The 17,091-nt window shown below is 35.3% G+C and overlaps 1 protein-coding gene across 5 annotated transcripts; it reads right to left on the reverse strand.

Annotated features, from left to right (window-relative positions):
• Positions 1–210: 210 nt before the first annotated feature.
• LOC102594311 (protein LEO1 homolog) lies at positions 211–13,037 on the reverse strand. Of its 5 annotated transcripts, XM_006345074.2 has the most exons (13): positions 12,827–13,037; positions 11,927–12,017; positions 11,569–11,896; positions 11,094–11,226; positions 10,831–11,007; positions 10,237–10,413; positions 9,058–9,189; positions 8,024–8,203; positions 7,806–7,937; positions 7,449–7,559; positions 7,126–7,362; positions 1,498–1,662; positions 211–506 (listed from the first exon to the last, which is right to left on the reverse strand). In XM_006345074.2, the coding sequence occupies exons 1-12, from the start codon at positions 12,947–12,949 to the stop codon at positions 1,525–1,527; spliced, it is 1,959 nt and encodes a 652-aa protein (XP_006345136.1). In that variant the 5' UTR covers positions 12,950–13,037; the 3' UTR covers positions 211–506; positions 1,498–1,524. The 5 variants fall into 5 exon arrangements, with proteins under 5 accessions (XP_006345136.1, XP_006345135.1, XP_015163191.1 ...); XM_006345073.2 differs by having other exon boundaries at positions 11,094–11,223; positions 11,569–12,017; XM_015307705.1 differs by having other exon boundaries at positions 11,103–11,226; positions 11,569–12,017.
• Positions 13,038–17,091: the final 4,054 nt, after the last annotated feature.

The following is a 17,091-nucleotide window of genomic DNA, read 5'->3' on the forward strand; positions in this document are numbered from 1 at the left end:
CAGAATAAAATCAAGACTTACCAGATTTTAGTGAATCAGTTCCACATGATCTCTGTGGGTACCTTTTTCAGAAATCAAACTACAAGAACAGAAACCGAAAGGTGCAAAGCAAGCATGCTTTTGCCACTCTCTTTCGTACAGTTCAGAATAACTGCTGAATTGAGCAAGGGGAAAAACTGATGAACATGTAAAGAGAAGACGACAGCAAGCTGTACTAAGTTTCAAGTTTCATTTATAAATAGGTCACCGATAAAAAAAACCCAGGCTATCCATCTTAAACAACAATTCATACGAAAGGGAAGAAAAAGGTAACATCAGTTCTGCTACGGCTCATTGCCAAATTCAGCATGAGAAAGATATCTGAAAGTATAAACCTAAGGTAGGTCGGTGATGTAGAACTGAACAACATTCAGGCTCTTGATGCCTCTTTTCAAATCCCAGGCTTTCAAGCATCCCATTCCATCCTGTGACAATCTCCTGTGCAAATTTGCTAGGCAAATGCAAACCTGAAGCAAGAAAAGTAGTTCGCATTTCAAACTTCAGTCCAAAAAAAATCTAGTGTGCATGCAGCTTTGTGAAAACTAGAAAAATAGGTCTTTACAGATAAGCACAGCACTTAAGTTTCATAGCAAATTAAATGATGTACATACATCTCAAAGAAAAGCACGCACCACCACTTCACCAACACTCCTAACTCTTACTTTTTGAGAATGAACCATCATTCGTAACTCTGGATAGTATACATACAGATATAATAACCACTATAGTTATGCTAGAACCAATATGACGATTCATTAACTGATGGTAATTTTAATACTACTACTCTACCACAGAGAACGTCTTGACCACCGTACAGCCACAAACTTTCTACTCCCTCAGTTTCAATTTGTTTGGTTGGTTTTGACTTGACATGGAGTTTAGAAAGTAAAGAAGACTTTTGAAACTTGTGGTCCTAAACTAAAGATAAGATATGTAGAATGTACCAAAATGTCCTTTAATATTGTGGTTTTAAAGGAAAGTTGGAATTAAAGAGTTGCCAAAAGAAAGAGGCACTAATAAAGGAAGTAAGACGAAACAAATTGAAACAAAGGGAGTAAATAACTAGAAGTTTTCCAGCTTAAAATTTTAATGTCTTTGGATGGAAAACAATAATTGCAACTAGTCTGCACATCTCAATAAAAATCCATGCACTTGACCTAGTTCAATTGCTACAGCCAAGCGCCAGCAACTACGCATAAACTCTAGTATAATCAATTTACAAGAAAAACAGGACGTTCAGCAATTAATCTTTCAACGGAAGCAATAAACTTGTGATTCAGTAGAGTTGAAGACAAAAGATGAAGGGGCAAAAAAAATCTCCAGAGCAGAGACATGTATTTATGCAAGACGAAAATACAACTCAGCATGTCATACATTCATCAAAAAGAAGCCTTGAAATCTATCACAGAAGAAGCATGGGATAGAGGGAGCTTAAATTAGTTCACATCCAACACTCACTTGTCTTAGATTCCACGCCATTAGATTTTAATCCTCATCGCTGTCATAAACAATTGCCATTCTGCGATGAGCAGCTGGAATCTTCCTACGAGGAGATTCTTCATCTGACTCAATCCCTTTCCGCTTGTGACTCGATGCTGGTTCCCTTAAATTTTGCTTTGGCTCCTGATGAATTTTGAACCACAAAAAGAAGGACGAAAGCAAGAGAAATGGAGTAAATGACTTTAACAATCAAAATTCAGATAAGAAAATTCATCAAACTGCATGGAACCGGAATCCCAAGTTAATAATTTAGCATGCAAAGAAGTGTTAATCAGCGCAGAACAATTTTTTTTAACCATAATAGAGAACTCCAAAAAGAACTAGAAGGTACGGGTAGAAAGAATATTTCTTTGATCAATCAACTTTAGTGCAGGTAGGACATAGCATGTTAATGGGGGACATTCTGGTTCCGAAGGTTGAAATTTTAGAATGATTTCCCTGTAATCTATGCTCCCTTCCAGTCTTCCCTCTAGAAGCCAGACACCATAAAAGTGTGTAGCCTGCCTCCAGCTGAGGTGTGGTTTTTTAAGACTGAGATTGTTAACAAGGTAAAATCCTATTTGAACGATGACTCCAAACAGGACTGACTACCAAATATGATGGTCATGATCATGATACTCAGAAGAATCAAACTTTAGAATAGAAATTAAAGAAAGAATGCACAGAAGGAGAGTGAAAGATATAGAAGGCAGGAAATTTTTCAAGATCACTGCCATAAATATTTACCACCTTCCAGTAAAATCTACAGATTCGTTGACTTTCTGAAAAGATCTCATTCTTTTTTTTTTATGAAGGTAACAAGTTTGTATGTAAATCTTCAGCACTAAGGCTGGGATCCCAAAAATTTACAACACGGAGCTACATACTACTGAGTAGACTAGGCATAGCAAATATAAAAAGAAAAACTATCTCGAGGTCCTATTTCATCTTACAAGGATCCTAAGATGTCTATAATGTCTACAGGATCATCTATATGCTCAGAACTACACCAATAGCATAAAGTGATAATGCAGTTCATTTTAATCCTATGTAAAGGGCTACTGATACTTCAAAACATCTTGAATTCCAAATGGTCCATCATATCACTGCTGAAACAATTCTCCATCTGTTTTTGTCTATACGGCCACTACCCTCATTGTTCCAGCTTACTAGAGCCTGACTTTCTCTTTCAAGCATAGTCCACCTTATGCCCCTGAAGCTAGTGAACAGTTTTCTCTCCTTCCAAATGATATCGTTTGTTTTGAAGTTAGATTCCATTTTCTCTTCCATTATGTTTGTGTACCGAAGTATCCCCCTTCTCTCATCATTTGATGTTGTTAATGCTGTCTCAGCATGAAAGTAGGAGCACAAAGCACTGGACATGCATCTTCATCTGGACTCTCACTTGGAGATAAAATTCATTGAAGAAAACTTCGCTAATCATACTGAAACTATTTGGGAAGAGGGAAGAGTAGAGATTGGGCCAATTTATGTGCTGGTGGGACTGGGGACTGCCTATAATAGCAGTCATTTGCTTAGGTATGCAATCAATGATTTGGTAAGTTGAAGATGGTGGCAAGCAGTGTACGATATGTGGTAGGCGAGGACAAATGTTAAATTTCGGCAATTTAAAATAGTGCTTCAAATTCTTCATTATTGTTGAAGAAGGACTACATCGAACTTGGAGTTCTGCGACAAGAGTGCACAAGTGGTAAGCACCCTCCACCTCCAACTCTAAGGTTGTGGGCTCGAGTCACCACGTGAGCAAAAAAAAAAAGTGGGAGCTCCTAGGGAGGGTGTAAGAAAAAAACTTGGAGTTCAGCCTTTCACTTCAAGAACTTTTCGTATACATCGAACTTGATGCATTTTCATTTTATTTAAAAGAAGGAAACTAGAGAGAAAATTGCATAACCACACATTAAACCTAAGTTGCTCGGACTCGGGTGCGGGTGTCCGATAGGGGTGCAGATCTAGAGGCCGGATCCTTCATGATCTAATTTTTAATATTCGGGGATATGGATCCATGTATGGATACGGGTGTGGGGATCCGCCTAAGAATAATTAAAATATCTAAAAAGTAGAGTTATAAAACCTAAATTATGAGATATTATGTGGAAAAGTTGAGGAGAATCATGGAAGGTGAATAAAGGAAAAGGAGTGATATTGAATTTTATATATAAAAGGTATTCAATTTTCTTTAATTTCACCTTAGCTTTTGTATCGATTATAGAAATCATTAAAACTATCCAAACTCTCCCCATCAATTTTGGTCAAAGTACCCAAAATCGGTTGACCAAATTAGACACGGATCCCACACCCACACCCATGTCGTGCGACATGGGTGCGGCACCAAAAGTGAAGAGTCTGAGCAACTTAGCATCAAACTACCTAAATACCTAAAACATTTTGAAAATCCATACAGCCAGCCCGAAGTTGGAATCCATTAAAAGTAAGCAGTGAGCTCAAGTAGCCATGTCAAAAAATATGAGCTCAACTATTCCGAAAATCAATATAGCCTTCACGTAACACACCTCATTTCATCCATGTATTTCAAGTCTTTACATTTTTTTCTTAATAGATAGAAAAAAATTTAACTCGTACATTATATATAATCCATGCTGATTTACGCATTGCATATGACGACATCACTAACTTCTCCAAAATGAAATTTTGCACCTGTCGGCACCCGCAATGGTTTACTCTTGTTTACTATTGTGTCATTCTTGTTGAGGGTCCATCGGAAATAGCCTTTGTATCTCTACAAGGTAAGGATAAGGTTTGCGTACACTCTACCATCTCCAGGCCCACTAGTGGATTACACTGGGTTTCTTCTTGTTGTACTATTGTGTCATCTAGCATTTCAAAACCTTATATCCAGGCATTGGGCCCTAATATTACCGATGAAGCGACATCAAGGGATCATTCAAACAAGTAAAATTAATTGATTAATGAAGTGGAATGTTTTAGAAGTATGGAGTGGAAACCCATCTATTCCTATACGCATGCTATTATAATCTTATCTCTACTAGTTCTACAAAATCCAATTATTTTTTCAGAAATATAAATTCAACCAGTAGAGGAAGACTGATACCCTTAGGAAAACGTGACCTTGCATCAAAGGCATGTAATTTTAGAAAGAGTGCATTGCTTAAGAACAACCCTTAGGACCTTGATGCATGGGACAAGCGACCGTAAGAAATGAAACACCAGGAACACGAAACACCTCATGAGATATCCATATCTCGTAAGTGATTAAACAGATCGCACTAATCATCCAATATTCTTCTATAAATATACCAACCATTGACCAATAAATGGCTATTGCCAGAAAAAGGAAAAACACTTTTTATTTCCATCGAAACCCCGATCACATCATTTCTTCAAGGCTAAATGAAGAGGACATTTATTGTTGTTGAATAACTCAGGCAACTTAGATGCATTAAAAAAAATTATTTTGCTCATGCGATGTAGACACTTTAGTTTCAACTCTAAAGCACTGAGTACCATTTTTTGCTGTTATCGGAATAACACCTAGGCAGAAACTACTCATACTGCATTTTTTTCATGTTTTCCTTTGTATTGTCCTCTTCTGAGCATATTTAACCTAATGACCTTTGCCTGAAATTTTAGTGTTTAGAAAGAGTCTTCTTCACGAGAAATGTTGATATATGGATTATGTCCGCCTGTTTAGTTACTTTAACTAAACCTTGTGATTTAATTTCTCATTCTAGCCACATCCACGGTCAATGAATCAAACCATTTGTCTTGAGACCATATGGTAATGTACCCCTCATTTCCATGAAATGATGACCGCCAAAATTGTTTTAGCAGCAAAGAAATAATTATTAAGTATCAAGCTGCATAATTGCTTCAAAACTTGATCTCTTTTCCATTAAAATCATGGGTCCAATAAGGTAGTGAACAATTGGCATCTTTAACAGTGCATCTTTGATGTAAATCTTCTTAGTCCATAATAGCTCTACATACCAATTCTACTTATTTAAGCCTCAATTCGAACTAATTTCAAGTCGGCTACATGAATCATTCATATCAATCTCGTCAGTCGTCCCTTCAAGCCTTATTAAGAGGATTCATAATTTTTTTTGAGAAGGATTAAGAGGATTCATAATAGTCAAAGTTTTTCAAAACTAGTTGTCCATATACAGCCAAGGTCTATCGGAAACGACCTCTCTACCTTGCAAAGGTATGGGGATAAGGTCTGCGCCTCCGCGTACACCCCACCTTCCCTAGACCCCACTTGTGGGATCACACTGGATTTGTGGTGCTATTGTAGTTGTTCACATACCAAAATCATCTTTATATGAGCTTCGGACTAACAAAACTTTGCAAAGCTCACGTTGGCAGAATTAGTCCCCATATATATATATATATATATATCATTTTCTAACCTAAAGGGATCGATGGACAATAAATACCAAAGCGATCAATGATATAATTGTAATGCCCCATTTTGGGAGGCCATCTGGGAGACGTATAGTGTGTATACAAACACTTAATCAGAAGTTTGATACGGTTACTTTTCTTTTAACATTAAAATTAACATCCGAGCCAACTTGTGCATGCCATGACTAATTCGCCAATTACCAGCTAACTCCAATCAATACATGTATCGAGTTACTTTACTCACTAAGGCTAGGACCGATGGAAAGATTCCCTTGGAGTCTACTCTGATTCTATTGTTCGTTAGAAAAATGAACTTCAACTAGAAATTCATAGGTTAAATTAGCAAGGCAAGTTGTTCATCAGAAATATTGTCTAAGTTTTAGGAACAAAAACTCGAATTCATAACGAGAATTTCTTCCAAATCCTCTACCAGCAAGAATTGCCTTTTCAAAAAATTTAACACTTGAACAAGTGTTTTTATACTAAAAGCACTTATCATCATTAAATCAGATCTAATAAAAATATTAGTATTTTCAAAGATTTGAACACTAGATGAATAAGCTAGATAAGGTAATTATCCTTTTTGAAATCCAAGCTGGCAGCTTTGTAGTTTTTGTCACGCTCCTAGATATTTAATTTAATACGACATAACAGGTTTCACATTTCGAACAATCCTAACTCCAAACCATTACACAGCCAGAACCACAGAAAAAACAGATATAGCAGTTGATAGCTTGTAGTGCCACCAAGTTGCGGCAAAAATGTAAGGGACAGGGATATGGCAAGCAGCCCACATGGTCTTGAAGTCTCACTGCCATATTTAGCAATCATTAAGGTCTTACTCAGCATGTCCAGCTGAGGAAGCCTTACCCTGACTAACATGTTTATAAAATTATCCTCAAACAAATTACTGGCAGAGAACATCTGACACGTCTTCCCAGGAAAATGGCATGCAGAGTCGAACACTAAACAAATCTTGTTGAACCATCTCACTAACCACTATGAGAAGGCCTATGTGTCTAGAAAGTTTACAACAGTACTGGGACAAGAGTTTAAAACAGGCAGATTAAGAAATACCAAACAAAAGTATGGAACTTCCCAGTAAAAGTTTAAGCTTCTCACAGATACCTATTTATTAAATGCAATACATGATCAAGAAGATTCAGATGGGTTATAACTAGAAAATGAAGAACAGCTTCCTACCTCCTCCTGTTCCGACTCTTCATCATATGCTTCTTCCTCCTCACGCTGATCACGCTCTTGCTCTTCTTCATATTCCGGCTCCTCCTGGACAGCCCTTCTACGTGGTGGAGACCTCTCTTCGTCCTCTTCTTCCTCTTCGGTTTCATACTCAGACTCCTCCTTCTCGCTGTCATCAAAATCAACAGGACGTCGAGAATGCTTTGGAGCAGGCAATGATGTTTGCCTAGGAATATCTTTCTGACAAAGGGGAGAATCTTCATGTTAGCTGATAAAGTAGCAAAAAAATAACAAGAAATTTCTTTGATTCCACTTGACTTCTGCACCTTTTTTGCATTAATGATTCGTTTCTCAGCTTGAGCTTCCATTTCTAAGTCTTCATCAAAGCGACGGCGAGCAGCAGACCGTCGAGAGTCATAGTAATCAGTATCCTCTTCCTGATAATGGGAGAAAATTCCAATAGGCAGATAGGATAGATCAGAGTGGCAACTTTTTCTTATGGAATGCTGAGTAGTTCGACTAATGTCTTCCACAAGGCAACACTAAAATAAACATTGAATCGTGTTGAACAGATAATTCACCCACTTCAGAGCAAGCAGGGATCAGGAGGTTTCTATATATCATGCCACTGAATAATGCTTTCCTACAATATGCATGACAAATGAAAAAAATATATATCTAACCTCCTCAGGCCCATCCTCCAAGAAACCAGGAGAGAGTTGGCGCTCCCTACGTAACGTAGGCATGTATTTGCGGCTGACCTTCTCCTTTTTCCGATTGAGGAGTACACCTGCCCTGATTGTTTGGCTTTCAGCCTTCATAGACAAAAAGAAAGTCAGAGTCAACTTACCAGCTACAACGTACCAAGAGCAAAATAAAATCCATTACTCATCAATTTTACCTTCTCCTTTTGCTCTTTCTCCCTCTCAGGGTCAATGTCGGTGAAACAGTTCTTCACTTTGTAAACTTTCTTATGACGTGAATCAACAAGGGCAGTCAATAAACGGTGCGAGTTCGATGTCAATGATGAAGGCATAAACCTCATCTTGTTTAAAATTCTCCCTTGTGATTGTAGTATTCCCTGCGAGTTAGGTATTTATGCTAAGGATCACAATGCAATAAATGTCATAAAGTACATAGGCTATAGGTATTGAGATACAAAAATTTAATAGTATTCAATAATAAGAGGGATGAGGGAAACATGCAGCCTAACTTTAGCAAAAGGGATAAAGATCACAGGTTGAGGGAGGAAACTGGCAAACTGCCTGAAAAGTTGAAGGGAAAGGAGTCTTCAGGCGGTGAGGAAAGATAAGCACAATGTAGGGACAGATTAAGAGGGGAATTCACATGTGTTCAAGGTGTTTTTTGTGTAAGGAGACTGCCGAGACGGTCAACCACTTATTTCTTCATTGCAAGTCGCAGGCAGGTTATGGAAGTATTATTTTGAACCTTAAAAACCTAACATGGGTCATGCCAGGCAAGGTTTCTGAACTTCTGAGAAGCTGGGATGAAGTAGGAGTAATAGCTAAAAATAGGTGTAGATGGAAACTCATCCCAGCATGCATCTGGTGGACAATGTAGAAGGAGAGGAACACCAGATGCTATGAAGGTGTAGAAAATGAAGTGCAGAAGATCAAGCTTAACTTTATCTTACTGCTCTGTTTTTGGTGTAACCAGTGATACTCTTAATGATTCTGTGTCTATTATTGATGTACTTGATTCGTTATAGACAGAGATAGAAGCATTCTAGAGTCCATTTTGTAAATATGGTTACAGTACTACCTAAAGTACTGTTCTGGATATAATACAAAGTTATTGTTTATTAAAAAAAAACTGTCTGCTGATTTGACGAAAGGACCACTATTTTCCCAGAAATTTCTCAGCCAAAGTAACTAGGAATATGCATCACATATGACAATAGACATGAGATTTCACCTTTCCATGTCTAAGAAACAGGTGTGAATGATCTTGCTGCGCATCTTGCGTAGATATGTCCAGAACTTCATTTCCAATCATTAATTGCACACTGCCATCAGACCATTCCACAAAGCGTGCATTGCTTTCTACCTACATACAGAAACATCCATTCAGTCAGTAGCAAGAAATGCTAAATGAATCAGAAATTTTCTTGATCTGTGAATCCAAACTCACATAAAATATTAAAGTGTTATCAAAGTATGATCAATGATAAATAACTAACAAGCAAGTCCACCTTGTAGAGCTATATAGACATGCAAGTATCTGTTTCTACTTTCTATGTCAGTCCCTATGACCAATACACAATGTTTCCTTTAAGACATAATCCTTACTCTTTTTTTGCTGAAGGGGGATTTTACTTGTCATTGCATGGTCCAGCTTTGAAAGCTTTAGCTCCAACATAGACATCAGCGGTATTTGACCAGCCACCAAAGACATTAAAGTCAAGATAACCTATTAGGTTTTTGTAAGCAAGACTAGAAACATAACCTATTATTGTACCTCCTCGTTTTCTTGATTTCATGTTCATTTGATGTACCTTATGCCTTTTGTTCTTCTTTTTTCCCTTTTGTGCTTGTCACATTATTTATCTTTCCTTTCACTAAGATTTTTTTTTATAACTGTGATTCTTAGTCAGATTGCAAGCACCTTGACTAATTCCACGGGGTACTTGCTACCTCATAACCCTTCCCCCGAGGCTTGGATAGATGTGAACCGCGAAAAGATCATGCTTCAGTTGGGATTGGGATTTGAACCCGAGAACCCCTTTCAGAACCCACTTCTTTGACCACTAGGCACACTCTCGGATTTTTCCTTCCACTAACATTTTGATAATTTTAATTATTATGTGGAATTAACACTTCAGAACAACAAAGTTCCATTTGTTGTAAAATAAAAAAAGTTTCCTAGCATCATCAGACAACCCATGCCGTAGAGCTCAACTTACACTGATGAATCAAGCATGTGCAACATAAACAAGTGTAAAATTCACTTACAGTTGTTGTGCCATAGAGCTCAACTTACACTGATGAATCAAGATGAGATGATTTTCTGATCCATGCCCGAGCATATAGGTATAAACGAGTTTATTCAAAATTCACTTGCAGTTTTCTTTTTGGAGAAATATAATTCACTTACAGTTGTTGTGCCATCAGGCTTCCTAACTTTCCTCCATCGAACAATGTTGTTAACTAAGCTGAGGCGCTTCTTGGATCCAGATTCATCAGTCACAAAAGCGTCCTCTTCAACATATGTCTCTGGATCAAAGGGCTTGGGATCAATGCCCATTATGTTAGAAACCTTGATCATGCTCATCTGCATCATAAGAAAGTGAACAAGTAAAAAGTTCAGGATTAAGCACCAAATGATATTTTTCAATCATTAAGGTTCGGGTTGATAAAAAAGGCGGAAACAATAATGACAAACATGAATGAAGCTTTAAATATATGACAACTCCACATGAGCAATCGCATCATGTGGACCAATTGAATTTGCTAGTATAAAAAGAAATAACTGGACACAGTTTAGTCTGATTGGAAGTTTTCTCCAATAGAAGCTTAAAATCTATCCAAGGTTTTCAGAGGATAAGACATAATATAACCACCTTGGATTTAAAGAATCCATGTTAGAAATTGGACAACTCAGCTGCAAACTAAGCAACCGGGGGGGGGGAGGAAGAAACACGAAAAATATTTCTGAATTACATCAGTAGAAACAAGAAAGAGTACTGACGTTGTCTGAATAAGTTGGTGGTGGACGCAATGGGATCTCCAGCTCTAATGGGGGCCCAACTGGTTTTTCCTTAGTTTTAGATTCCACATGCTCTTCTTCAGACTCGTATCCACCATCATCTTCAGGTATAATATCTTCTTGCTGCAATTTGCCGTAGCTATTTTCTTCATCCATTATCTGCAATGAGAAATATTTTAAATCCCTAAGTGAACCAAACAACTACTAAAGTTGAAATGTGCCTCTCATTTAGCACTTGTACAAACATTTTGCTCCTCGTCGATTTTATTCTGAACGACATAATCAGCCTCTTCTTCATCCTCTGAATCCCCAAACACATCACGAATCTCCGGAGCAGAGGATAAGTGAGCCTCATCTTTCTCTTCCCCAGGAGACCTACTGCAAAACAGAAGATCACTGTGATAAAAAAAAAAATTGGATGCTACGAAACAACATCAGAGAAGAATTCCTTTTTCCAAGATGAGAAATCGAAATTCCACCAACCAACTTATGCAACCAAACCTTTTATAATGTGTTTTTTGCTATTGGTCCACATGCTATATGATATCAAATGATATGAAGGATTTACAACAGATAAACCCTAGCAGAATCAGCAATTAGCAGTTGCAATAGGACTCATGAGCTGGTTATGAGAAGACCAAAACATATTTCTACATTCTCCCCGAGCAAAAACATCAGGAGGAAGGGGGGGATAGTAGAGACAGGAAGAAACAGCAATACCTTGGACTTCTTGCTTGATTTACTTCCTCGTCTTCATTGTCACCATAGCGGATTTCCTCAGATCTTTCTGATTCACTGTCAATTACATCCCGCCTCCTACTAGTCACTACTCTTTGACCATAATCTTCTTTTTCATCACTCTCTGAATCTCTTCCTTCACTTTGTGCCCTCTGATCACCAACCTCTATTTCCTGAGAACTCTGATCTCTTTCACCCTCACTCTCTCCTTGCCCAGGATCAACTTCTTGCATTTCACCTTCACTCTCCATCTCAGCCTCACCTTGGCCTTCTACTTCACCTTCACCATCACCATCTCCTTCACCTTCACCTTCACCTTCACCTTCACCATCATCATCACCTTCACCTTCACCTTCTACATCAACATCAATATCAACTTCTCCCTCTCCTTCGCCTTCTCCTTCGGGTTCCAAGCCTCCATCCCCGTCATCCTGAAGAAGAAAAAAGTAGCAAGGAACAGTTTCAAAGTCCAAACGTTTATGTAACCAAACACAAAGAAGAATGAAAAATGTGAATTCCAATTCCAAGAAGCAAAGGTAACATTGACTGGAATTATGAAGCTTTTATTTTGTTTGACCAAGACATTAACACAAAAGAGCATGTTAGATCACTTCAAGTAATGTCATCAAGTAGAGGGCTGAAACAATCAAAGAAAACTACACTACTATGGCCCAAAAAAATCTTCATACACGATAAATAACACCAACAAGCAATAAGACTGTACGTCAGAGAGAATCATCCACGACTTCAACCGTCTGTACAAAATGTATATACCAACAACTATAGGAAAAGCATCCCCTAATTCTTGTTTTCCAAATAGGATTCAAATTTTACGAATTCATTCAATAGGAAACTCAAAGTTAATAATATAAATAGCATCTCTTTCAACATTCATTCAGCTGACATGCCATAGAACAAGTAAGTTCGTTCAAACCACAGAGCTGGCTACACACATTCAAGATTATTCAAGATTCCTTTTCTTGATTTTTTTTTTCCTGCATAAAGTAGTACTAAATTGGAATAAACCTGCTCATTTCTCCCTTCTAAAATCATTCTTGTACCCTTAGAACCAATAAACATACATGATATATAACCAATTAGGGCCAAGTTCAAAAATTCAGCAGAAAACCAAACAAAAACATATAACATTCATTCACCGACTAAAATTTCAACAACAAAACAACTCGATTAATCAAAAACATCGAAATTCAGATTTTTAAAAAAAAGTAAAAAATCGAACCGAAGGCTGACGATTGGATTCGTGTTCGGATTCAACCTCCTCTTCTTCTTCCTCCTCCTCTTCCGATTGGTCACCGAACAGGTTTTGCATCATCTGATGCCTCTTCTTCTCTTCACCCACCATGGCTCCTCTTTGCTTTCTCTCTTCAATTCGGTGCTTTTTTAGCCTTTTTCCTGAGTTTCTGAACACTGTTTTGTAACGCCTCTCACAAACTGTGTGAAGCTGAGTAATATCACACCTGTATTAGGAGGTTTCACTAAACTGACTGGTGGTCACATATAAAACATGACGGACCAATGATAAATTTAAGGAAATATAAAGTAATTAGTTTTTCCAGTTTTTATTTGCTTGTCTTTTTATATATTTGTCACAAGCAGTGACCCATTGCGTAGTTTTCACACGTAGCATCTTAAGCGGTGACGGAGATTGTCTGGGAGCGAAACAAACTGTGGGTCCCCATTTGTAATCTGAGTTGGAGTTATTCACAACAAAGTCAAAAATGTTTTCAAACTTATTTTGGGCTTTAGTTCTTTTAGGGTCTGTTTGGAAAGTCACTTGGTAATTGGAATTGGTGTAATTACTAGGGTAGTAATTATCAGCCTAGTAATTACACTGATCTGTTTGGTTGTCACAGTGTAATTATACATATCCTGTTTGGATGTCACAGTGTAATTACACATATTCTGTTTGGATGCACAATTGCAATCATAAAATTATAATAAATTTTAAAAATAAAAATTAATTATTTAAAATTTATACTAGACAAATAAAAAACTTTATAAATGACATTAAATTAAATATTTAAGATATATATTCTTTTTTAAAATATATTAATTAATAAACATATTTTCTGTAACTAATATTATGTAAAAACAATTGATTTATATTTTTTCAAATTAATATCTTTCAATTGAATTGATCGTAACAGCTAAAAGTATGAAGTTTCTACGAACATCGTGAAATGCATGTTTGATAAAAAGAATAATATATAAATAAAATGTCATAAATTATTAAATGTTTGACAAAAATATAATCTATCAAGTCTAATTAAAAAATAACGTGCAATGTAAATTCAATATTACTAATACAAATGAAACTGAAAATATAAAATATGTTATAAATTCAAAACAAACAATTTAACATAATACTCTTATAACAAATTTCAACATAACAATAAATATGATTTTATTTTTATTTTTTCTTAATAAAGAAAACGTAAGTCTATAACCTTACTTAACAATAAATTCGATTTTAATTTAAAAATTAGAATACTAAAAAAATTATGCTAATGAGAAAATAAGCATGACATAAAGAAATAGATAATACGAGAAAATTATATAGAATCACGTAAAGTAAAGTTGAGAACAACAAGAAAATGAAAATATAATAATATAAAATAAAAATAAACTTTTACAAATTTTTAGAATAATAAAAATAAAAAAGAACTTAAAATAATAGAAGTTAAAAAAATTAAAACAAAAAAATAAAATAAAAGAATTAAAAAGTAATCAGGTGATAATTACACCATGTAATTACCAGCAATTCACAACCTCTGCCTGTGAATTGTAGAGTGTAATTACCCTCTGCCAATTACACCAATTACATGCTGACAAAGTAATTACTAGTCCTTCCAAACAAGACAAGACAGTGTAATTACACCAATTACACCAAATCCAATTATCAGGATGTCCTTCCAAACAGGCCCTTAAGGAAAAGTCATAAATGTCCTTAAGGTTCGTTTGGTAGTGTACATTACGAAAAATAATATATACATTAGTTTTATGTGGTATTTTTTTTCAATCTATGTACTCTATTTGGTATTAAACTATATATAATTAATGTAAAAAAAAAAATTGCATAAGTATAATTAAAGAAATAACTAGCTCTCAAAAACTTTTTCACATCTTTTTTACTATATTTGTGGAGGGTAATTTGTAAACAAATATTTTTTGAAGAAATATGCAATTTATGTTATTTTTAATACACCAAATCAAACATTATATGAGAAATAATCACAACATAACTAATACAAATATAAAAAATATTGTGTACATCAAATGATATATTCTTCGATTGATACAACCAATTGTATCTAACATATTGGGGAAAAAAAGTATTCGTGCATCATAAAAAAATAATATGACTATTATTAAAGTGTAATCTTGAATGAAATTGATATATTTATTTTAAGGGCGACACAGTACTCAAATATTGTGTCAATGCTTTCTCGTTTGTGTATCACATAATATTGATAAAGATTGTATATGTGTATTTATTTCAGGGTGTGATACAATATGTATATGTATATTTATATTTTAATTTCAAAGCTACATGTGTATCTGTGTGAGATATTGAGATAGATAGGTGAGCGAGATTTGGGAAAGATGAATAGAAAATTGTGTATATGTATATTTGTAAACAATGTATCTCGATTTCAATTGAGGTACAAGTTGTATTTGATATACAATTTGCTTGCATCTTTACTATGTCTCTCTCGATCTCGCACACTTTCCCCCTCTTTAAAACTATTGCCATGAAATATAATTCGGCAAACTATAGAATTGTTCATAATTATGTTCTAAACTATATGTGTTTATGAAAATTCAATTTTGAATTAAATCAAATAGAGCATAATGTATAAATCATTCACAAGTTTAATGTTAATTGTATGAACAACTATGATTCACGTTTTAGTATGTATGAAAATTGCAATGACTTTTACGAAGAACAAAATTATTCTGATAATGTAAAAAAAAATTAATGTAAAATAAAGTCAAACATTCATATATTTAGATTTTAAAAAAACCCCATAAAATTACTTTTTAATAAGTTACTAGTTAGAGGAACACGATTTTGAAGAGTATATTCTTGTCGATAAAAGCTTACATTTTTTTAATAAGAAGGATAGTATTCATTTATATTAGCCAAAAGGTACGTGAGAGGCTTGGATTGTTGTAATAACAAACAACTTTGTTGACGCTAGATCTAAGTTATTCTCCAGACTTTTAATTGTTATGATATTTTTTGTTTTTAATTGTTACGAAATTAATATTGATATTGTAGTTTTAAAAGTGATAACTATTGAGAGAAGTATTGATTGAATAATACTTTCATGACCTACTTCTTATACTTAACAAAAATATGAGGACGTGCAAGAGTTTTCAAAATTGCTCTCATCAGTTATGGCTCCAAAAATGAGCTAGTTGATCAATAATCTTGTTTTGCTCTTGGTACATTTTTTTAGGAAAAAATACACGATTAGACACAGTTTATTATTATATATATTGTTATTATTCGTACTTTTAAAATATTATATATCTTATCACTAATTAAGAGTTTTTTACGTGATCTTACACTTACATACATGTATTTTTGCTACCAGATACACAAAAATAGGGAGAGAGGCGAGTGAGCGAGATTCGTATGCATCCCAAATACATGTGAATCACACTAGATGCACGTATATGTATGTATTTGAGGTAATTGGTACGTATTTAGGATACCAGATACATAGAAGAGAGGCGAAGGCGGTGAGAGAGATCTGTTATGTATATCTTAGATACATGCGAATCCACTTTAATACATTGTATCCACAACAAATAAGACATAAATTTGACCATTCGAGATACATGTAATTGGACGTATTTGAAGGCACCAAAATCTAGTAAAATACGTAACATTACAAACTAATGTATCACGTCCCAGTCCTAGAGAGGCGCAACGGGTACCCAGTACCTCACATGACCAAGCATACTAGAATAACTCATATAATTATACTCTTAAACTACTTGGGCCAATAAGACCAACATATGAACACATATGCCCAGTTGATAATGAATAGAGCCGTCAATATGGGCTACGCCTGTTGGGCCGGCCTGGCCTAACCCGAGATTTAATAGGGCTGGGCTAAAAATTTTGGAGCCCATTTAAAAAAAGGGCTTTTTAGCCCGGCCTGAATAAGCCTGCTGATTTGTGGGGCTTGAGAAATATAGGTAGGGCCGGCCCGTGGGCTAATACAAATTAATTAAAAAAATATAATATAATATTAAAATTTAAAATTAAAGAGATCCAAACTCAAAATCTATTTAAAGTTTTTTAGGAAATCACTAAGTATAGAAGTTGCATCCACCATGAAAATGTTCAAACACTTATTGGTACTCGAAACTGATTACATGATTTTTCTCAAACCGGTAATATATTTTTGTGTACATTTAAATATTATAATTCTCAATTTAGTTATTTTTTAATATTTAACTAATTGAAAC

The sequence above is a fragment of the Solanum tuberosum genome, unplaced genomic scaffold (genome assembly GCF_000226075.1).
Source record: "Solanum tuberosum cultivar DM 1-3 516 R44 unplaced genomic scaffold, SolTub_3.0 scf00062, whole genome shotgun sequence".
NCBI lineage: Eukaryota > Viridiplantae > Streptophyta > Magnoliopsida > Solanales > Solanaceae > Solanum > Solanum tuberosum.

Coding starts and splice junctions, on each gene's coding strand:
- LOC102594311 (XM_006345072.2), bottom strand. CDS start 12,949: ATGGTGGGTGAAGAGAAGAAGAGGCATCAGATGATGCAAAACCTGTTC. Junction 7,938..8,023: donor AGAAAGAGCAAAAGGAGAAG/GTAAAATTGATG, acceptor TTGTCTATGAAG/GCTGAAAGCCAAACAATCAG. Junction 7,560..7,805: donor TGGAGGATGGGCCTGAGGAG/GTTAGATATATA, acceptor TCCCATTATCAG/GAAGAGGATACTGATTACTA.